The 24531-nt window shown below is 36.9% G+C and overlaps 1 protein-coding gene across 1 annotated transcript in view; it reads right to left on the bottom strand.

The window, feature by feature from the left end:
* Positions 1 to 404: 404 nt before the first annotated feature.
* Positions 405 to 24531, bottom strand: part of CHID1 (chitinase domain containing 1) — a 66105-nt gene continuing 41978 nt past the window's right edge. Inside the window, exons 3-5 of the mRNA XM_008639351.2 lie at positions 6068 to 6148; positions 2783 to 2825; positions 405 to 734 (exon numbers count right to left, since the gene is read on the bottom strand). Coding sequence (XP_008637573.1) covers positions 636 to 734; positions 2783 to 2825; positions 6068 to 6148 — 223 coding nt within the window. The 3' untranslated portion in view covers positions 405 to 635. The remainder of the gene's footprint in view (positions 735 to 2782; positions 2826 to 6067; positions 6149 to 24531) is intronic.

Raw genomic sequence — 24531 nt, 5'->3', positions numbered from 1 at the left:
TTGAAATTACTGTGACTTTGAACTGCTTAAGAAATTTACTAACATGACAAAACAAACAGAGCCAACAGCTTAGCTTGTCAGTGCTTGATTTTCTACCGGCTTGAGGGAAAGTCTGCTAATTGGTCTCCCCTCCTGACATTTTATGTTCACTCACCTTACCAGAAGACAGCAAGATGCAGAGAGTCCAGCAGACTTTAAATTTGCTGCATGTAGTATGATGGATTTATTGTTCTCTTACTATGGTTATTACCAGCAGCTCTTTGAGAGGTCTCCATCTTACACTCTGATCAGATGGCATCAAATTTCCCATTTTATTTCTTGTAGAAAACATTTCAGAAAATATTTTCAACTCTGACTCCATCCACCTATGTTGGTTTGTTTTCAATGACTCGGAATTCAGGTGCTTTATGAGAAATTTCTGTGGTTTTTTACTCTGAATTTTATCAGATACCAACAATCAGGTCTGTGTGGCAAATCAAAAAAAGATTCTTTATTGGGAAAAAAAAGCAAGTTTAATACAGATATGATATAAATTACAAAAAATGTTCTAAAAATCACCTCTCCAGGATACTCAGATTAATTGAAAGTGGAGCCTCAGTGAAGCAAATAAAGTCTTTCTCAGATCATCTCCTGTTTTAAAGCAGGTCATAGAAATAGTCCAGGCCTTGTCCCAGCTCCCAGATGGATATTCCAGTGCCCAGTTCTTTTGCAAGCTCCAAGCGCAACTGGATGGACTAAGAGAAAGACACATAAAGCCATCACATTTCAGTCAGAGATATCAGACACTCCAAACTGCCATCTCTTCATGACATTATCAGACCTTTTAAAAACATCTACCCTTGAACCAGCTACTGAAAAACTCCTTCTGTACTTGAAATACTCTCTGGTTAGCAAGCAGTAATTCAGTCAAAGACCGTTAATCGTACCCGTTAATTCAATGACCTAATAAAAGATTACCAGCTAAATTGACAAAATGCCACAGAAATAAATCAGATTTATGAACTATGCAAAGAACTATTCTAATTTAGGCTATCATTTCACAATGTACAGAAATTCTAACTCTTCCCAGAAATGTCTCACAGGTAAAATAAAACTTTATCACTGAAGACAACCATAGTAATTTGTCAAATACCATGAAGATCTCTTGCCTACCCTTGCCTTTTCCCAGGACACAGTCACAATTTATATTACAAAAATTCTATTTTAAAGAGATTCTTGGAGATAATAATTAAAAGTATTTCTATTTGAGCTCCAGCCATTGATTTAGAAGAGTTAGTTTAGCCATTGGTTTACAAGGGAAGCAATGCCACAGTCCATGTTCTGCACCTTTCTTTTTCAGTTCAAACAACAAAAATAATTATTTTTTAATCTTTTTCTCTCAGGTTTTCTTACTTTGAACTGCAGCACTGCAATGTTTAAACTACTCACACTAGGGATGTGTTTAAAAAATCATTTCCATGGGAAACAGAAAAAAGTATCACAGCATCATTAACAGATCCACTGGGCCTGCCATTCATGACTGCTTTTAACTAATCATGAACAAACTAATTTTGAGCAACCTGTCAGTGATTATAACGTTAAAAAGGGAAAGAAATGCATTTTTCATGAGGTAATAACATTCAGTGTTTCCCAACCATCTTGGCCAGCATACAAATCTCAAAATATTTCATTACAAGCTTTTTGAAAATGGAAAGAATACCCATTTCCATGCATTCACCAATCAGCACAGTTGAGTGGTGGTCTGTTAGAGAAGAAATAATGAAAGAAATGTACAGGAATGAGTGTTCTTAACCTAGTTAGTACTAACAATGGCAGGGTGAAATCCTTCCATGAGGCCAAAGAAAACACAGCATAACAGCACAAGCTATCTTTTCTCTGATAGGTTCCTAAGGAAACTTTCTAACACTCTCAGACACAGCACTAGCAAGGACATAGTTAGATGTGGTAGTTAATATCCCAGATGTGATAGTACTTCCATCAATATTAGATTAATGAGGAGAAATATCCTTTTACTCATGGTGCTTAAGATAACAATCTTGTCCAGGAAAACAGAGCCCTAGAACATTTCATACTAGTTTAACCATTAAAAAAAGTCTCCATTCTCTGTAAATATGACGTAGTTTCACTACAGAAGCAATTGTTTTCCAGTAATAAAAGCCCGCAGAGGTCTAACATGCTGACTTCAGTTTAATATGAGAAAATCTAAAGATAGCTTCCTAGGAACTCGGGCTGTAATTAACCACTTTGTCCTGTATTTTGCTCTACTGCAGACTATTGTGTAGAAGTTTTCAAAACACTAAAATAGGTTCCACAGAAACAGAACTGAAGAAAACAGGGTGGCACAGGCTGACAGGGAGAATCAGGACCCTGTTACAAAGGAAGGCAAAAGTTCTCCAAGCTTTCAGCCACCATGATGAGAAGGAAAATATCTTCGGTAACTTGTTTGAGAATCTGCTAACAACATGTCTGATAGTACATAACCTGTGCACTTGAACAGATCTTCTCACAGCACTGGTTTGTCCTGGTGTGTCTTACCTCCAGACACACTTTATCTTCAGAGTTCCCAAAACCCCATTATGCATCAGAGAAAAAACCAACCTTCTTGCACAGGCAGCTGAAGCTTTGAATCATAACAATTTACATAACATTTACATGAGGGTAAACTTCTTTCACAAAAGCCTAAATTCAGTTCAACGTTTTCTGAAATGCCTCAATAATGAAACAGGTCAAGTAAACATCTCTGTCCTCTTACAGCCCTCTTACCTGACAAAGTGGCACCTACCTTCAGTGTTGGGTAGAAGACTGCATGTTTTCCTCCCTTATTTCTGCAAAACAAAAAAACTAAATAGTCACAATAGCTTTGATAGATAATAGGATTTTAAACTAAGGTTAGAATTCAAACCCAGTTTTATTCTTTTCCACTAAAAGGAAACAACCTCAGTGCTGAAGAAAACTGCCAACTTTATTCTGAACTATTGGTAATAAAATTAAGGTATGCTAGTATGTTCAGAACATGAGCATTAATACATACATATCAAAGACAGAGACTACTTCCCATTTAGTAGCTCATATCTGAGATTTCTTACCCAGCGTTCATTTCACTGAAATCAGACACTTTTGCTATCAACTACCATTCATTCCATATTTGCACTCTGGCTACTCTGTCTCTTGGGGGCAGAGTACAGCCAAAATCTTCTCTACTTCTCTTCCTTTTCTACTGCAGATAAGAACTTCTACTCCCTCCCCTGTCCTAATGTAGATGCAAAAAAACCCCACAGCACATAAATCCAAAAAACTTTTAAGAGAAGGTGCACAACATATCTAAAAGTCAAGTATGCAACTGTGTCACTGTCCTGCAGGTACTGGTTATGGGAACATTTGTCAGAAAGCCCCAAACTTCTTTGTGTGTAATACCTCATCCAAGAACTGGTTACAACAAAATACAATACAAGCAGTCAGACAAGATTTTTATTTAGCCCATACTGGCTAATTATGCCATACTGGTGGCCTTTAAGGAGGACAAGTCTTAAAGCAGGTGAAAGAGGATTTTGACACTTTCTCCCATGATATCTTCACAGACAAGCTCAGGAAGTGTGGGCTGGACAAGCAGATGGTGAGGTGGATTGAGAACTGGGTGAGGGGCAGACACCAGGGGGACATAATCAGTAGCACAGGGTCTAGTTGGAGACCTGTCACTAGCTGGACACGGACACAGGTTGCCCAGACAGGTTGTGGAGTCTCCTTCACTGGAGATATTCCAGAGCCACCTGGGCACAATCCTGAGTAACATATTCTACAGCTTAAGTAGGGAGGTGGAACAAGATGATCTCCAGTGGTCCCTTCCAACTTTAACCTTTCTGAGATTTCTGTGATACTGTGAAAAGGCTGACAGTGAAAACAGAAGATCCAAGAAGAGATCTCACAACAGAGATGGTTTGATGCCATAGCACAGTAAACACTGAGATATTTTGTTGCAACTGGATGACAAAACTGTCAGATAGTAACAGACAGTTGTGCCTGCTAAATGCACATCTGAAAAAGATGAAGACATTTGGTTTTCTGATGCAAACTGTGAAAGATTTTCTCCAATTCCCTGAATTACTATCTTTCAGGCTAAATTAAATGCTAGCAGTATAAAATACACAGACAGGCCAAGCTGTACTGGGCACAAATACCAAGGTTGCATTTTAAACCCCTAGTAACGAGAAGGACGAGTTATGAGTGGGCTCACAGCACCACTTTAGCACTTAGGCCAGGAGAAAATGTAAAGTGCATGGACAGACCAAAAAGGAATTGCTTCTAAAATCTCACAACTTACATAAATGAATACTTGCCTGTGCACTGGGACAAGCACTCAGATTTCTGCAACTATTTGTAACAGACAGTCTGCCTGCTACATGAAATCATTAGCAGTCCTTTGCTTAAAGATTCATGATTTCATTTCTCAGCCACTGTAGACATGCAAGATTTCCAGGTGAGAGGCTTTCACCAGGGAAGCATACATATTTCAGGCCTGGCTGCCATCCCTGTCCAACATAATCGAACCTTTGCAAAACAAAGTGGTAACTGAAAAAGAGATCCTTAAATAACCCTCCCCTGGAACCAGCTGAACCCCACAGCTGACTGCCAAGCACAGCACAAGTGAAGTTTAGAGTTATTTTCAGACACACTGTGCTTCGTGCATCAAAAATTCCTCCAGGAAGCCCACACACAAGAACCTCCAAAGGCTGGCTTCAAAGAAAAAAAGAGGGAGTACTACTGGCAAGCTATCCCTTTCCCACAAGTTCATTTTGCCATATAAGAAATGTGATTCAGACATGAATCCCAGAAGCATGCCATTCAAACAGAGCCCTCAGAGTTACTCTTTTGAGAGCAAGTTTTCATCGAGTGCTCATTGTGTCTCCAACTGGATTTTACATTAAAGATCAGTAAAACAGAGCTTCTGGTTTATTCCTCTTTAGTTAACACAAAAAACTGTAATTGTTTGGTACAAAGTAATTTTGCAACAGGATACCAAATAATTAAATAAGAGGAATACAGATCCCAGTCCTTTCATAAAAACACAGAAAAGAAATTAAAACACTGTTGAACAACAGTTTTTTTTTTTTCTGGTAGGAAAAAAAGTCAGAAGAAAATTACAGCTGAGAAAAACCTTAAAAATAAACTAAAAATACAAAGGTAGACGATTTGTAGGTTTAGTTTTGGATTTTGCTTTTTGGTTTTTTTTTTAATATTTAAAAATCTTTTAGACAGGAATGTTATGGAAATAATGAAATAGTTTTGATTGTTTCTATTAAAAGCTTCTAAATTGTGTTCTACTCTCCCTTTCAGTTGTGTGTCTTCACATTCACAATGCATTGAGTAATATACAAGACATAGCTTTGCAGAAGTAGTAGGATTTGTTTGTATCATTTTAGTGTATTTTGGTATATTTGCATAAAAATAGCAAATTACCAGAGGATTAATGAGATGTTGCTGGGTTTATTTATTTAAATCTATTTTAAATAGATTCTTCCTAGATCAGGAATCCTCTCATCATTTCATGATGAAAAAAGGAGGACAAAGAACATTATTACCCTTAATGCTCTCAGTCCATTCAAAAACTTTATCTGGAAGTCACTTGGTTTTATTTCTATTACATTTCTCTACCCATTCCATCTAGTGGAAGTTTATTGCCTAAACAATCTTAGCAGGAGGACTTGTGAAACCAGGCTCTTGTGCCACAGATTTTTCTCAGAACTATTTTTGGCTGAATTATTGGTAATCACCTGACAGCTTACAGTACTCCTTTCAGAGCCTCTGATTAACTGACATTCAACAGATAACTTTGATGGATAATTTCTAAAGATATGGCTCATCAGACTTCTCTTCTAAAAAGATTGTTCTAGTTTATGAATCCTTCTCTGATTTTCTCCTCTCATCCAAAGCACTCTTTTATGCTGCACTTCAGCATTGACACAGATTACAACCAGCAGAATTTCCATTTGCTGAATTCAGTTGCATACCACAGTCACTGGCTCATGCCCAAAAATATTTGCAGAATGGTAAATTAATAAATGTAACTCACTTTTTGTATTCAAAGTAGTGTTCAGCAATTTGTTCATCCCAGAGAATTTTTGGCTTGTGTTCCTTCAAGGTTTCAATGTACCTACAAATTAAGAACATAGATATAGAATTAACTTTTCTAAGAAGCAGTTACAAAATTACATTGCAGAAATTTCTGAAAAAGAAGTTTTACCATGTTTAGATGTTGAATGCTGTATCAAAAATATCTTCTTGTTGATAACTAATTTCCTATACCACTTTACAATTTCATGTTCACATTTTTAGGCTATTTTTTTTCTAAAGCATTGCATATAAGTATCTAAAGGGAAAGTGTCAGGAGGTGGTGCCAAGCAACAAATGGGCAGAAACTGATGGACAGGAAGTTCCCTCTGGTTATGAGGAAAAATGTTACTGTGTTGGTGACCAAGCACTAGAACAGATTGCCCTGAGAGGGTGTGGAGTCTCCTTCCCTGGAGATATTCAAAAGGTGTCGGAGCACAGTCCTCAGTAACGTGGTCCAGGGAACCCCAACTGAGCAGGGAGCTTGAACCAGATGGCCTCCAGTGGCCCCTTATTCATTCTGTGATTGTGATTCTGTGAATTAATTAATGTTCATCAATTGAAAAATCTGCAAGGACACATGAAGGCACTATTTTATTATTTCTACAGTCTGAAACCCATATGCCAAAGCACAGGAACTGACATCACTAGGCTGTACATAGCGGTGTCCTCCACTACATGGCTTATGGCATCAGGAAAGTTCTTCTATAAAAGGGGCTTAGCTAATCTTCTAAAACTGAAATTGTCAAGAAAAAGTCACTGCTAATTCATTCTGCATATGAATTTTCTCCATCACCAGCTTCTTGGCATTATTTTCTCGCACGGACATTTTGAACATGGAATGACCTATTTCACCTGACACAGTGAGGACAGATTACTACTTGTACCCAAAACACTGCAAGGGGAACTGGAGTGGAAGAGCTGGTATGCTGTAAATTTATGTTCTTGGCTATCTCATAGTATCATCTTGGTGCAGAGACAGTGTCTGCATTTCTGATGGCAAAACAGAAACAAAGCTGCAGGCTGCCACATGTCAGAGGACCAGAAGATGGCAAGCTACTGCCAGTGATAGAGGCCACATGGGTGTCACACAGAAAAGAGAAGTCTCACTCCCCTGTGTCTTCTGCATCTTTTAACCTGCATCTTTGGCCATCTCTTTTTAAAGAGTCTATCAAAGCCATCTCTCCCACAATTGGTCTCTTTCTTGCAATAATTTCTCTGCTCATGACAGGATTTGGATGGAGAAATTTCCTTCAAATCATCTTATTTTTTATTAAGAAATTTCAATCAGCCACTATCCTGACTGCATCAGTGCTGAAATTCCACCTCACTATTATACATCAAGAAACAGAGAAAAAGTTTGCATTTCTCAGTTTGGAAAAGATGTGTTCTCTCATTTGGTATTATTCTAAATGCAACTAAAACATCCAGCATTGCCAGGACCATCTTCTCTCTTTTGCTGTGGCTTGCTTATTCATATATTGGTGAATTGTTTCCTACTGCTAGCAAGTTTAGAAAAGATTTTCTTTTGTATTTATGTCAAATGAACCCATGCCAGGCATGGATTTATCTCCATAAGCAAACACACAGGAACATGTGAGCACATGGAAACATGAAGAGCTATTGCACTCTCCCTCACACACACATGCCCTGGAATAATGAACCTTTTCAAAGAGTGGAAGTAAGACCTTGGAACCTGCCCATCCCTTTTTAAGACATACAAAATTTTATGTTGCCCCACTGGAAACATATGCAAAGAGACCTAGTTTTGTATATTTAAAATTTAAGGACAGATTTTAACAAATTGTCGCATTCCAGAATGACAACTTCAGTAATGACAGGAGACTACACTTATATAGAATATGGTACTAAGATGTTCCAGACCAGAAAACAAGAATTATTGGCCAAGACATCCTGGCACACAGCTTTGTTCCTGAATGTATGACTTTAGATGGGAAATCCTAATTGTGCCTGCTAAAATTCCCAACGCAATTAAAGATCGTTCAAAATACTTATGAAGAAGCTTTAAAATTAGAAATGCAGGTGGAACCAGTTATTATATCTTGTTCTATAAAAGGTATATTATTATTTTAAAACTGTTCAGGTATACACCACATCAATGAGTACCCATCCTGACCAGGCACAGAGAATTTATTTCCCTTTCTACTGTCTCTAGGCATTTATCCCCACAGTACATAAGAGCAAAAATGAACAAGTTTGTCTTGAAATCACATCTATGGTGATGAGATTAACTCCAAGCTTGAGTTGGGGAAAAAAGAAGTATTAGCCCCTGGATTGTCACTGCTATCCATTAATATTAGGGGGCCTACTTGAAACACATGAACTTGGTTTTTACATTTCTCTATTAAGGCCAACAGAAAGTCCAAGCACAATGTTCAAAACAATAAGCTCTCATTTACTTCAGTTGCAACTGCACACACAATGCTTCTGAAAGTCAAGCTTTATATTTCTCAACCAGACACAAAGCTGCTGTGAAGAGTTGGGAAGAGGTGCAGCAGCAAACCACAACTGTTTCCCATGGGCTTTCTATTGCTCTAACTTGGGAATAACCCATTCCCTTCTTGTAGTCATTTTCCCTTTCCTTGATTCCTTTCCTTTCAGTAAAGCATTTGGGATCTTTGCAGTCAAGAACTCTGAGATATGCCATATTATCCTGTTATCTCTGTAGTATCCTACCCTGTGCAACATAAGCAGAAAGGTTCCTGTCTAAAACTGCAGCACCTCTATCACAACACACTTGCTTGACTCAAACTAGTGCTTACCAGGCACTCCTAACATAACTCCTAGCTGAGGCAGTACTTGACTCAACAAATATTTGACATGTATTGGTTTAAATAAATAAATAGAATAGAAAAACAAAATTTGCCACCACACTGAATAAGATGTTCATATGTCTGGGGCAGCAGAGCTCTAGATAAATTTTTGGGTTCTTAAAGAGGAAGAGAAAGGGGCAAGAAGCTCACCACAGCTAGATTTCCTTTTTTCCACCCCTTGCCTCACTCTACTCCTTTGAAATCATATTTATTGCTACTTTTTCCTCCTCTCTTTCTAATTTATCCCTCTTTCTACTGCCTCTGTCCCAGTTCACTTCTGCTTTTATACTGCTATCCGGACTAATTTATTTGCCTCCTCATCCATCAGCTCCTAACTTACTACCTTTCTTCTTTTACCAAGCTGCCTCAGCAGTTAAGAGAATGAAAAACACTGAAAACTCAGCTTCATTACCTTGGACTACATATTTCCTGGGATGTTTGTGACCATTTGCAGAGCAAGTCATGCTGTTTCTGTGGTCCTAGCCTGAAAAAGGGTCAGCACAGATGAAGTATCTGGATTATCGATGCCAGCCTCTACTGAAGCACCAATGCAACATATATAAATGATAGATCTGCATGGATCATCAGGAATAGTAAAAAAAGGCAGATATCACCTGCATGTCCACCTTGCAAATACATGTTCTGACACAGACAAGTGCCATTCTGGCTTGCTTAAATTGCCACGCCTTTGTCACAATGGGCACATCCTGGTATTCAGAAAATAACTGTTATTTGTGTGACAGATACTCCTGGTTACAAACACTCTGGGCTAAAACAACCACTCCCTTCTGCAAAGTAAATGAGAAGCCAAAACATACATATTAGGGAGTTGCTGTAAAGTCAGTCCTGCCAAAGATGTGTATCTATGAACAACCCTAATGTGGCTACACCTACACACTATTGCACTTTACTGCACATTCAACGAATAAATAAAGGATCCAGATGAAAGGTTCTCAGGATTTATTCCTGGTGTTCCTTTACTAAGATGCTTTTCTTCCAAAACATGAAAAATGGCATGGCCCTGGAATACGTTAAGTTAAAACCCACAATATTTAGTCCCCCTGAAGAAGGTATTTATCTTCATGGATAATGCTTTTTTCACTGAGAATATAAAGAAACCAGTCTCTAGTATATCTTTTGCAACAAAAATTTACATTCTAGGAAAAGAGATAGCTTCATATATAATACTTAGGCTAGGATTTATTTATGAAGTTAAACTTTTTAATCTTCAGGTGTTTTGCTTTACTAGTCCTGAATCATTCTTCAACCAAAAAACTTTAGTGGAAAGAAAACCACTACTGAGCATACATTGCATTTTAATGCTCTTTTCTAACACTTTATATTTTCTTCCTAGTTCTCACATGAACAAAACTCTGATTAGAAGCAACAGGTCTCTATTCAGAACGAAGGATCATTTTCTCCTGCTACAGAAAATTGAGTTTATCTCCTGCTATAACAACTTTGAGTGATTCACTCAAAGAATAAAAATACTACTCAGCTTGAAAATCTATACCACACGTTTTCTTTTCAGTTTTGTTCCATTACAATAAGCTTAGTCATTAAAATGTGAACCTACCAGGAATTGCATCTTGATACCTAACTATCAACAGTGCCTATGCACAGCAAAAATGTTTTAGTCTCAACTGGAGAGGGGCCATCTTCCCCCTTTATAGGGAGCTGTATCTCTTAATAAAAGTAAGAGAAGTCACATAAAAGGCTGTATTCTAAAGCTCAAGAGTTCAGATTTCTGATGCAAAACAATTTTACAGAAATAGTTCCAAAACAGTTTTCACAGGAGTACTCCTAAGAACATTCCCTATCTCAGTACATATCTTCCAAAAAAGTACCAGTCAGTTTCCCCACTGCTCTGTGTACATCAGGACACTCTGTGAAAGGGCAGATACCCATCTTCAAAACAAGATTTTTCAGAAAGGTTGGATATATAACCTGCAAGTTCAACTCCCTTTTATTTAGTGTTTAATTTTAGCTACCTCGACACTTTCCATTTTAGGTTTTTCATAAATGACTTCCTTTTAGGCGAGACAAAATGTCAAGAAACAATACAATCTGGAGACATTTTTATAAAAAGGTTTTAAAAGTGGGAAGTTTTTGGCCTCCTCTGCTTCTTAGAAGATCATTTCTAAAGAACAAATGCAAAAATTCTGAATATCCTACAAGCTGCTGAATGATTCAATCATGAAACTAACAGTTTTGATAAAAGGTACCTTCAAAGGTAATAGATAAAAAACACAAAAGGAAGAAAAATTGAAAAAGAAAAAAGATTTTATATAAATTTTGAGTTTTCATTCACTCAGTCCCTAAAATTGCAGCTTGCAAAAGGCAGAGATGCCCTGCAATTTAACAATCTTTAGATATTATCCTTTAAAATAGTTTTGAAAGCATGCATAAATTTATGAAAAACCTAGCAGAGTCAATAACAGCATAATGTTATATATATGTGTGTGTATGTATATATATACAGCATTACACAGTGCAATAAAAAAGGACAGCAATAGACTAAACAATTAAGCTTTCACCACACTGGTTCCATCAGGATCACTTAAGCACCTTTTTAGTCATCTCTCCATCCAATACTCAATAATATCACATCTACAATTTAGAAGCTTCCAACTCTAAAAGGTGGTAATGTTACATACCACTGTATCCCATGCTTGCACATTAAAGAATTCAGATTTTATTAAAACAAATCCCACAAGTTCTTTCAAAAGCAAATAGGCTATCCAGGAAAAAGACAGCTACTATGTATTTTCTAGCGAATCAAAAGAATGCACTAACATTGAAATAATTTTTACTCTGAAGATTTATGCATCTGAGAGGAGTGGAGAGCACACTATAGCCTGTCTACAGGGTATGTTATTCAAAAATAATTCTGTTAAAATCTTTAGATTATTTAATGCAAAAGAACTTAAAAACACAGAGTTTGAAGAGAGAAATCAATCTGTTAGCTGTTAAAATATCCAAGTAGCAGCCTAGAAATGAAAAATCTATAAGCAAGCATCATCTTTCTCTAGTAATCTCTCTGTTGCTGCCTGCACCTTGCTCTGTCAGTTTTAAAAGGCAGAAAGAATATTTTTAGTATTTTAATAGTAAGAGGTTTCCAACAGAGTTGTTTGTCTGGTTTATTGCTTTCAGTAAGTTTTATAAAATCATTCTCACCGCTTTCTTCACAACACTTCATCACTGACTTGACAGATTGCACTTTCCAGCACTTCCACGCCAACCTCACGCAAACTCACTGACCTTGTACCTTCTGCCATGATGCACCAGCCCAGTGAAAATAAGCAGAACCTCAGTGACATTTCTACCATTACTCTGGGCTCTTCAAAAGAGCACCTTGTTCAGCATTCCTAAAGTAATTTGGGAACAGTAATACTTTGCTGGACACAACTGCAGAGAGGCAGAAAATTATTCCTAATTTACAGATCTCAGGAGACACAGTAGACAATGTCAAGCTTTTCAGAAGCATTCTTGTCTCAAGAAACAATGAGCATCAAAACCTTCTGGTGCTTTACTGTGGCTACAGAAGAAAATGTAAACATTACCTATTTCTTTGTATAGAGATTTACATGTTAATAGTGCCCCTTATTACAATTTAGCTTCACAGAGGTTTTATAGAGAGACCCACCTGAGAGTTTACACAGTGGTACACTGGCAAATTATCCAAGGGAATGTCAAGTACAGCTGAAAGCAATACAGTGCATGCTGTATTTCGCAATATAACCAAAATGGTGGTTCTTTACTAAAAAAACCCTCCCGAAGGTACAGTTAGATATTGATCTATGAATAGAACTAATCACACACAAGGCAGAAAGGTGTGAACATTTATTTATATATTGAAGATTTTTACTCAAACTGACAGATACGAACATATGAGCATATGAAAATCTCCTCAAAGAAAACAAGACCTTAATTTCGAAGTCAAAAACTATGCAATGAAGACATAACTAGATTGAGGCAGAAGGCTTGCATATCTGTTTGTGTACCTTCAGTAACACATTGCTATTCAGCAGAATGACTGTTTCTAAGGGAGAACTGAAAATATGTATTGTTGAGAAGCCAGTATGTGATTCTTTCCTCAGTCAGGGTTGAACCACTACACTGACATTACTGCAGCTTAATGCCCATCCTTCATGGAAGAAACACAGGTCCTAATAAATTCCTATAAGGCAATTATCGTCAAGAAACAGTAAAAGTGTTAGTGCTTCCTAGACCATACATAAAAGCTTACATTCTGCTCCAGCTCAGCCAATAATCTGGCTTAGTACAGAATCTGAGACAAGACAGAGTGTCTCTGCTTAAAAATACTTCTCAACATGATGAAAACTAATGTTTGTTTATCCCTACAGGCTTGTTTAAAGAACCAGCAGGTTCACGCTAAAAATAAAATCTCTTAAGATAAAACTGCTAGTTTAAGGGTTCATTTCCTGAAATGTTTAAGTAACACTCAATTGAGGTTGAAGGATTTTCAAATTCATTAATCCAAGTACAATACCATGCTCCATTCTTCTAAGAACTGACATAATAAGCACTACATCTGAAAAAATGAGGCTATTTATCTTTGGATGTGAGGCTGAACAAAGTTCAGATCCACTAATATATCTGCTGCTCAGCTTCAGCTGTAAATAACAAAATCTAAAACTATGCTACTTCTGTTATGTGTCAGATTGGGTTTGTTGGGGTTTCTTTTACTCACATCATAAAAACTTTACAGACTTTCCTCTTGCTCAAAGTATACAAATCAGCTCTATTCACACAGTGCTACAAAGATTAGCTATGAAAACTGTTATACTGGATTTGGAGCCTGGTCAGATTCACGTAATCTTAATTCAGTGTATAGGAGATGAAGTCTGATGCACTCCAGTATGAAAATGAATTTTGTGTGCAAACTCACCTACTTCGATATTCTCAATTCTTCCATACCTACTTCATTTAGAAAGGTACATATTAAAAAATCACATTTCTTTTCCATCCTTGTCTACAAGGTCAGACAATGACCTTAATGCCATTGAATATCATTCCTAGCTTTTCCAGTTGCTTGTATCTCCCTTCAACCATTCCTGAATTTAATCATTCCAATACAACACATGGTCAATAGTAATATCATCCAGCAGATTTAAGAAACACAAAAGCCAGCAGGAGCATCTTTTCCTCACCCTGTGTCGGAAAAGGAGCAGTTCAGTTCTTCCAAGCCTCCACCTCAGGCCTGTCTCACCTGGGGCCTGTGCCAGGCAGGTGCTCATGCCCTGTTTCCAGAGGGTTGCTACGAAGCCCTGGTTGAGCCCCATGCAGGGGAAAGGATACACTTGGTAGCAAAGGAGAAAAAAAGGGAACATACACTGGGTGCTAGCAGCAGAAGGCACTGAGGATGGGACGAGGACACTGACTGAAGGGGAAGATCTGCTCCCAAGTGACTTGACTCAGGCAGAACACAAAATTTTCAGGCTGCAGGACTCTGGGGATGTAAAACTGACCCAGGCGGGCAACTGCCTTAGGAAAGAAATGCTGTCTCTGTTGTCTCTCCAAAAATAGGAGAAATCATTTAGGCCACCAGAAAGAAGCGGAGCCATCTGCAAGGAACCAGAACTTCAGATGATAAAAAAAACTTACTACAGTAGGAGACTGTAGCCTGAGAAAGCTGACCAATATTTGGATTCCATTTGCTTCACAAGATGCTGAAAATGAGACACAGAAAAGTATCTGTACTTCCAAGTAGCCTCAGAAGAATGTTCAGGTTCCTTAGCTGACAATCACATCAGGCCTACAATTTCCACTACTGTCATGAATGAGTGGTTTGGCTGCTTAGAGAAACACCATCAAAGGTATTGGCAAAAGGAGGACCTGAACACCAAACACTTTCTATAAAATAAAAGAAACACAGCTCAGGGATAGTTTTTTGGCATGCAGTAGTTATAGCAGCACAGTAATAAATTTAAGTTATCAAGAACAATACAGCAGATAGTTTCATATGAAAGAAATCATAAATTACATCCTTGGCAGGGAGGATTGTAACTAGAGAAGTTAACTATGCTAAAGGAAAATCTATGGCAGAGCAGTAAATTCTCCAAACCTCCTGTGTCCTATGAAGATATGAACTATATACTCTTTTCCATCTATTGGGACCAAGTTAAGTGAAGAACAAAGAACACTGCTGCTGACTTTTGAGTTAATTTTTCATACTTGGCAGGTGGATCTTTCTCCTCTCAACTGACCATGTACACCAACAGAACTAATAGACTTTCAGACTTTGTTTTTGGAAAGACAGAAGGATGACAAATTCATGCAAATGAATATTAATCTCTCATAAAAAATGCAAATCTCAGAGGGTTAATACATTTTTAACATGCCTTAAAATAATCTAGATATCATATAATTTCTCAGGTTTTGGCATGACTTGAAGACAGGCTATGAAGCCATAAACTATCTTTTAACCAATGAGAGTGGGGGTTTATGCCCTTTTGAGCAACTATCTTCACCAGGGGAGTTAAGTAAATATTTGAGAACATGAATTTTTAATATCTTGATATTTAGTTAAACAAATGCATATTCATGTGACAGTGTTCAGTTTTAAAGAAAAGCCCAGTACTTTTCATCATGAAAAAATAGCAGAACATCTTCCATATCTTTGCTGTAACTCAAAAAAATATTTGTAAATTCTTATCTGTTTAGTTTCTGCTGAACACACTTACCTGCCTTCTGATAAAGTTTGCTAAGGTCAAGACTAAATTTTAAAGCAAAAAGAAATATGCATGTACTTATTTAAAATGATTTCCAAAAGAACTATTACTTATATCAAAACAGTAACACTTGGATTGCAAATCAAGGGACAAAATGATGGCCACCACATTTTTTCCCCCTTTAAATTAACTGGAAATTTCAAAATGCAATACTATTTACCTCTAACAGGTATGTATATCATTTTTTTAAATCTTTAATTAAACAGCATTTACAGCATTAATCCTCTCAAATGATATTTGGTTGGCTGAAGAAGTTCTTGGTTTAAAGGAAGAGTGAAAAGGGCATTATACTCAGCACATATGGGATCTGTGCACATCTGGGGAAGTTAGAAAATAAATTCTTTTGCTGTGTTTGAATGATAGAAGTTTACTTTTTGCAATTATTTGAGAAAATTCAGACAGTAAATGTTGACAATTTATCCTAGTACACTGCTAGGAAAACAGTCAGGCATTTCTGTATCCAAAATTGTTCCATATGCAAACATATTGAACTGCAATAACACTTTCAAAAAACTATTACTTTGCACTACCTACACAAGTCATCCAGCACATGGAGCAATCACCAGTACAGCTGTGTAATCAATAAAAGAAGAATGTCCTTTAAACACTTACTAACTGTAAAGCTAAACAAGTTAAATATGAACATTATGATATGCATGTAAGAAAGGCAAACCCAGAAAGTCCAATGCAAGATTAAAGAGTAAAAAATACTGCGAAGCATCAATTACTAAAAGCATAGTGGGTGAGAGATGGATACAATGTGGAATGAAGAAACATCTTTTTTCTTTTTTTTTTTTTTAAAGCACAATTTAGAAACAACTGTTGGGGAAAGAAGTTTTCAGTTTCCTTTTTTCTTCTGATTTCATCAGCGAACATAAAATTGTTTCTGTTGGATTATGTCTGGCAAGATACTGAAGGGTTCATACCCACAAACAAGTCAACTTTTCTACCTTAAGGCAGGCCTGAGGGGAGAAGTAAAGCTCTCCTTTTCATTGCAAAGAGCTATTTCAAAACCATATGGCAGAGGTGCCACCTGGGAATAACTCCCTGTGCCCCACATACCTAATTAACACGAGCTCCTGCTACAGTGGTATGCACAAAGAGGTATGAATGACCTTGTTAGGGGAAGACACATAAAAATAGGATGAGAGCAAAGCTCAGAGATGAAGAGAAACAGATGGGACTGTCAGCTGTAGAACTGCAAAGCCCTGCAATGCAAGAGCATGGAGAACATGGGGAATATTACTTGGATTAGATGGAACAGTTCCAACTGCAGTCACTGGAAGACTTACTGACCTACATTTGGGATTGGTAAGGCTTTTGCTGGGTAATATTTTAGTTGTACTTACTTTTACATGAAGTGGAGGGCTGTAATCTGTTCCTCTCTTGCTCTGCATTGAAGGTACCCAAGTAAATGTCAGTACTGCTTTACACACTTCGAAGTCTACAACACAACTACTGCACCGCTTCAGAAGCTCTTTAATTTCAATCCCCCACCCCCTCAGGACAGCACAGTTTTCTCTTTAGGTAAAGAACCTTTACTGCCAGATAATGGATTCTGTACTCAGCATCCATTCTGTACTCAGCTTGGTGATCAAATCGAGAAGTCCTGAAGAGAAATAAAAATTACCTCCTCACACCATGAAAAAAGTGCAGGTACTTGTCTTAACAATAGGCTCTAATTCCATAACTGAGCTTGTTTAAACTAGTTTGGATGACTGATTTGGGCACTTGCTGATTTGAAAACTCAAATATTATGTTGCTAGAAATCTTTTCTCTCCCACAAAGCTCTGTATTTGTGGATTATGATGGCTGCTGTCTTTGATCAAATGCTCAGGGTGTTTTCATGCAGAAGACCAAACTTGGAGGAAAAGAACCTGCTGCAACACAGGATTGACAGCCAGAATACAGAGAAATGCCCTGAAAAGTCCAAAATGGACTTTATTGGGCCATTTGTCTATGTGGACACATGTTACAGATCTCCTAAGCAGACAAGAACAAAGGGAAAAAAAGATTGAGGACAAGAAGTAATTTTTATCCATTAGTATTTCCAAGCAAGGAACAGCAATTCAAATATTCTGGGTACGTTTTTTGGATCCTGGGGAATGAAGAGACAGATTACTAGACCTATTAATTTATATGCACGAAACATATTCCAATTACAAGTAGTTTCTGACCCTTTCTGGCCCCACAGCCATTGCAAGAATCTCTTTAATTACTTGCCTTTTTTGCAATAAAATACAATTAGGCAGTACTAATTATTTGACACAAGATATTTTAAGTATGGAAGAGGCTAACCAGTTGCTATAACAACATAATTTAATGAAGTTGACTGGCAGGTACTACATATTCTTCTCCTATGGCAGAACAGATTTGTTCCGCACCTTCACTTTCAAACGTATCATCTTTGTTGTAATTTGTACCTACAAAAACATAGGAACATATTGAATAGAAGAGTGCTGAAAGAATTCACAAAACCATCACATTTTCACAGCATTTCACACTTGGGGATACTGGATAAATATTAAGCAATTATGACAGAGGTGGGAAGGCCATGGATTAAAATAAAAAACCTATGTGGAAACAAGGTCTTCTGAGGACAGAAGTCTGGGATAACGTTATAAATTAAACTAGACAGAAGCAATACCAATCCCATCAATAATGATGGGGATTTTTTTATGATAAAACAGTGACTTATCCCTACATGGGCAACTAAAGATGCCATGATGTATAATTATTTCTTCAGAAATATTGCAACATCATTATCCAAAAAAAATTTAATTAGAAAAAAATTCAAGTCAGATATCCAAAAGTTATAAAAACTTAAATTTCTTTATGTGATTCCAGATAGTCTTCATTGTGTTCCCCAAAAGGTCACAGATGGAAAGGGAGGCTAAGAAGTTATCAAGTTGGAATAAGTATATTACATGACAACACTGGGTAACTTCAGGAGCACTTTTCTCAATCTTACAGCTAATGTCGATTATACAGTTGACCCTTTGAACTTTGTCAATCACTCAGATTCAAGTCTTATTTTTAACACAATGAAAGGATGAGTAATTCGAAAGGAATTGAGGAAGGTGTTCAATTTTTACGGATACAAAAACATCATTCTGTAAAGAATTTGTTCTGTAATTTTGAGTGCAGGAAGACAACACATGGGCTTCACAGAACCAGAGGCACTGTTTCATTCCAGCCAATGTATGCTGTTTATAATAAAATACAGGTAACATCTGCAAGTTTTCTTACTTTTTCATTTGAATTACTGGATCCTCTAAATTAAATTTAAAGCTGACAAAGGGTATTTATGTTTTTACCCAAAGTCTAAATAATTTCTTGAAAAGGTTCAGCTCTAATAATCAAAACTGATGGAAAAAATTAGGATTTTATACCTTTATTATCTGTCACTAATTACAACCTCAAATAGAACAGTAAGAAAAAATTCTTGATGATGTCTGATATTCACTTTCACCACCAAAATTTCTTTCTTGATAACATCTTTAGCAAGTTAAACCAACTTGTGAATCAAACCAAGCCTCACAAGTTCTTTAGAAAGTCACACACACCCCTACCATTTTGTCAGCATCAAATCAATGGTATCTCTCCTTCACTGAACAAACAGGCAAAACCTGAACTCATCCCCTCCGATAGCCAATGTTTGCACACATTAGTACACAAGTACTTGCATTTGGATCCACAAGCATTTCCAACAGAGTACCTACTTAAATCATAAATTAAGAAACTACTTAAACATTAAGGTATTTTAGTAACATTTAAAGAAGCACAAAACCACACAAATAAACTCAAAATGTTTATTTAGTTGTCAAAATTAGTTAACTTCCATTTTGCAAACAGCAATTTTTGCTGTTGAATTTGATTTTCAATGCATCACAGGGAATTTACAAATAAAATTAATAAAATACTTTTAAGCATAAAATTCTTACTCTATAAGAAAAAATTGTTCAATGTTTTACTTCCTTTTCAAAAGATTTTAAATCTCTACATAAATTTCTTATTTAATTTTAAAAATTTGTATGGAGTTTTAAAGATTCATCTGTGAAAGTCTATGAAATATTTCAATATAGCATCCTTGAATATTTTCACACGAAAGCTCTTATTGAGTCATACTGTATGAATTTTTGGGGGTAAAAATTAGGGTAATCTCATCATCTTTACCACCCCAGCATTAATATGGAAGACCAGCTGATAGAATAAATGCATGAGAATTAATTACAGGATTCATACTCGCATATCATATTTAGAGAAAGGAAACTCAAAGAAAGGGATCAAAGAAGGTTTTTAAAAAGACAAATATAGTAGGGCTAAAACCAACTTATAAACACAAAACAGATTTTGCTAGAAGTGTGCATAAGGGACATTACATTTTACCTCCAGTGTTACTGCCATTCTACAGGAGGGTAAGACATCTATGTGTAATACAAACACCTTCAGTTTTTCCACGCAGTACTGAAGTCTACTGGCTCAGGATTTCCACAACTAATTTAACAAGCTATAACACAACTAATTTAACTACTGTTTGACCTGCCTGTTAAAGTATTTTGAAAGGGGGAGAAGACTATGGGATCAGCTGTTTAGTTTGATTTTCATAGCCACTAGGAAAACAATACATTCATTACTAAAGGATGAAAGTCACATCTGGGAGGTGAGTTCTGTTAGACTGTAGGATGCTGTTACTGGGATCTCACACTCCACCCCCACATATAGTGAAGAATGTAGCCCTTATGTACAGAAATAATCTTTCTGCATGGGTCAGCATTGAAAAATTGAAACTGGAGCTTTGTATCTTTTTCTAAAAATAGCAAAGATGGTGATTTTCATTAATGCAAGCAAACACAGAATAACTTCAGCACCTCTTAAACTTGACTAATGGCCTGCTTAACTTCAACTGCACTGAAAGTGTACTTTAATATAACTGTGCAACCACTGTATGCAAAACATACTAATAATTTCTGTAATTTATGTATTCCAAAGCATTCTGAAGGCTTATGAACCTTGCTGTCTTGATTTGTCATGCAAGATAACCTGGTTAAACAGTCCTCAAGAAGCCATTTTCTCATCTCACAAAATAGAAGTTTTCACTAATGGAGAAAATACTATAAAATACCTCACATGAGGGTGGCTGGGCATACCCCACATTTTCCTTACGTGCTAGACCCTGGGTTTCCATAGCAGAGTCTTGGACCTCTTGTCCAAAAGAAATTAAGTTTGTGTATTTCAAGACCAGTCTGCAATGTGAATTAAAGTAAGAAAAATGGGAGATAATGTGGAAGACTGACTAAAAAAGTATGGTCCAGAACCAAATGAAAACACACCACACTATTCTTCAATGTTTCTCAGTATAAGAATAATCAGTGGTGGTTTTTTTGGTTGGTAGGACTTTTTCCCATCTATATGCAGTGTACATTTGTCTTTCTTCCCCTTGTTGCATTTTTCAAGTCCAGTTTGAACAGCCACACTCTGTTTCAAGTGTCAAGTCTAACTAAGTTATAATTATGATAAGGAATTATTATCTGAATAATAACTTGTATCCCTGAAGATAAGTATCATAAATATGCATGTGTCAGACCTTGATTCTGTTGCTAAATGGCGCCAGAATTCAGGATATCTCAAAAACAAGGCTGCAAAGTCAGATTAATCTGTATTACAAGTGAGAAAAGTGTTCACCTTTGGAAACATGAAACAAACCATGATGGTGATACAGTATTACATCTGAAATACTTGCATTTGGCACTCTAGTAAGTTCTATATTAATTCATAAACAACAGGACCACTGTCAGTAGCTCATAAGCTCATTTCAGTACATCGGGGACCCTTAACATAAGAAGGACATGGATCTGCTGGAATGAGTCCAGAGGAGACCGTGAAGATGGTCAGAGGGCTGGAACACCTCTCCAATGAGGACAGGATGAGAGTTGGAGTTATTCAGCATGGAGAAGAGAAAGTTCCAGGAAAACATTAGAGCAATTTCCAGTACTGAAAGGGGCCCTACAAGAAAGCTGGAGAGGGACTTTTCACAAGTACGTAGTGACACGTAATGGCTTTAAATTGAAAGAATAGGTTTAGATAAGGTACTAGCAGGAAAATCCTTACTGGGAGGGCGGTGAGGCACTGGAACAGGTTGCCCAGAGAACTTGTGGATGCCCCATCCCTGGAAGTGTTCAAGGCCAGGCTGGACGGGGCTCTGAGCAACCTGGTCTAGTAAAAAGTGTCTCTGTCCATGGCACAGAGGGGAACGAGATGATCTTTAAGGTCCCTTCCAATCCAAACCATTCTATGATAACACTTTCAGATTCTATAAAGTTCAGAAATTATGCATAGAAAACACACTGACATAAATACTTATTTCACTTTTTTCACAGGAAAAAAAATTAATTAGAACCTAAGCACATTTGATTGCTTTGTTTATTTCAGAAAGACACTTTCTAATTCAGAAAAAAAGCTTCACAGAAAGGATCAAAGATTAATTTCACACAGTAGTTTTGTGAAATCTGATTTCTAGGAAAATTTTTTCTGAATCTAGAACTGTTTACTTCTGCAAATCAAATGTGTATTTATATGAGTCACTGTTTGGTGGTGCTTGTTCTGAGTCTTCTGGAAAACAACAAAGTGAAATAAAGCAGAGTAGAGATGTCATTGCAATGGCACACTCCTTTATTAGTCCTGTTCCTTCTGCCTGTTTTTAAACAACACCAAGTTTGAGTCTCACCACTCCAGTTACACTCTAAAGTATTCTGTAAAATTTTAGAATCCCCTCATAAGAATTTTGCTAAATTTCTTAAAGATTTTTCTCAAAGTGTTTATCTAGTTTTAAATAAAATTTTCTAAAAAGTCCTAAGAATGTATGCAACATTAAATATATGTTTAAAATTATAGTATTTTTATGCTTAAATTCACAAATCACTAAGTATGTCTTGGAAAATCCCTGGAAGAACTTGAGAATTGAAATTACTAGTAACCAAAGCATGTATTAGGAAACACTTACTGTGACTGAAATTACTTGAATTTTGCACATAGTAAATATTGAAAAAAATGTGTACTCTTAAAAATAAACACAGATAGAAGTACAGTACAAAACCAAAGTCATTTGTAGACATCTAGGAAGGGTTACTAGCTCACAATCAAGGAGAGAAGAAACTCATGGAGGGAGATTATGTGCAGCAGAAGGAGGAAAAAGAGATCAGGAAAGGATAGAACTGGGAACTGAAAATTACAACAATCTTCAGAATTTAGAAAAGATGAACTGTACATAAGACTTAAGGACAAACATAGAAACATTAGGATTGAAAAATAATTAAAATACCAATAAGCCTGGTTACTGAAATATCACTACTAAAAATGTCAATACACATACCCACACTTATTAAAAATGGAATAGAAAACAACATCATCACCCAGCATATCAGATGTGAACAAAAACTACTCAATTTACATCATGGATTATGTTTGTAGAGATAGAATAAAATCTATTTTTCACTACCCTACTCATAAGAAACATTAATATGTAGATTGTGTTCTGAAACTTGCTGAAGTTCATGATGATTTTACAAGGCTGAACTAGATGCTGAAAGCAAGTTTTGCTCCAATCGGTTTAGTAAATCTAAGTGATTAACTAATGAGGAAACAGGACCTAGGGATTAACTCAGAGAACAGTTATGAGTTCAACGTTCTATTGCTGGTTTGCTACTCCTACCTCTCTTTCATGGTCACGGGCAAGTCATTTATCAACATGGAATAAAACAAGGCTGTACCTGCTTTTACTAGACACATTGAAAATCCACTGAGTGTCATACACACATTAATTACTTCCAACATTATTTTAAAGCCTTACATAAAGAAACTCAGGTCTAATTTGTATGTACTGTCCATAAAGAAATTCTGGAATTTTATTTAACATAAGAAAGGACCATGAAGGATTTGGCACCAATCCTTGCTTGGTGGAGGCCTGATTTCACTATGTTCCTCTGTATAAGCCAAGTAATTTAAAACTACTTGCATTATGTAAATGACAAGCTAGCAACCACTAGAAGACACTCTCAGGTAAGCAATGAAGCTGGGAAAGGATCTGGAGCACAGGTCTGATGAGGAGTGGCTGAGGGAGCTGGGGGTGTTGAGCCCACAGAAAAAGAAGGCTCAGGGAGAACCTTATAGTGGTTTACGTGTTAAATTTCTGAAACAGAATGCCAGTACAGAAGATTTAGCAGAAAATATATCTGCTTGCACTCTGGTACCTTCTATTTTCTTTTCCAAAGCATTAGGAGTCACCAAATCACAGAATGGCTAAGGTTGGAAGGAACCACTGGAGGTCATCTAGTCCAACCTCCCTGCTCAAGCTCTACAGCACATTACTCAGGATTGTGTCCAGACAGCTTTTGAATAGGTTAAATGCCCCACAAAAAAAAGGGCAATGCTTAATGCCTAAGATAATGCTTTATGGTAAGATAGCTTGATGGTTGTACAGCTTTTCAGTTTTCCTTTGGCCACAATCAGCTAACTAGAGAATCTCTAAAATTAGCATCCATGAAAAAGCTACCAGTTTCTGATCAAGCCTTTCACAGCTGGAGTTGAACAGTAAAGGGGTCTGGTTTAGTGCACTTGCACAGTAGAGGGAACAAAGTCAGATCCTCAGCAAGAGCCCCAGATGACGCAAAACAGAATCAGGCAGCAAGAGCCTTCTTGCTGTACCTCAAAGCGGCCCCCAAGATATTCATTATGCACTGAATGTGAAACTCAGCTTCAATTCACTAACAGAAAATTAAATACATCAAATAAAACGCTGATGAGTGACATTCTGGTATTGGTTGTCCCAGTTAAAGACA

Source organism: Corvus brachyrhynchos, unplaced genomic scaffold (assembly GCF_000691975.1).
Source record: "Corvus brachyrhynchos isolate BGI_N302 unplaced genomic scaffold, ASM69197v1 scaffold115, whole genome shotgun sequence".
Taxonomy (NCBI): Eukaryota; Metazoa; Chordata; class Aves; order Passeriformes; family Corvidae; genus Corvus; species Corvus brachyrhynchos.
Note: the sequence above shows the minus strand (reverse complement) of the source record. Positions and strands in the feature narration are given on the sequence as shown.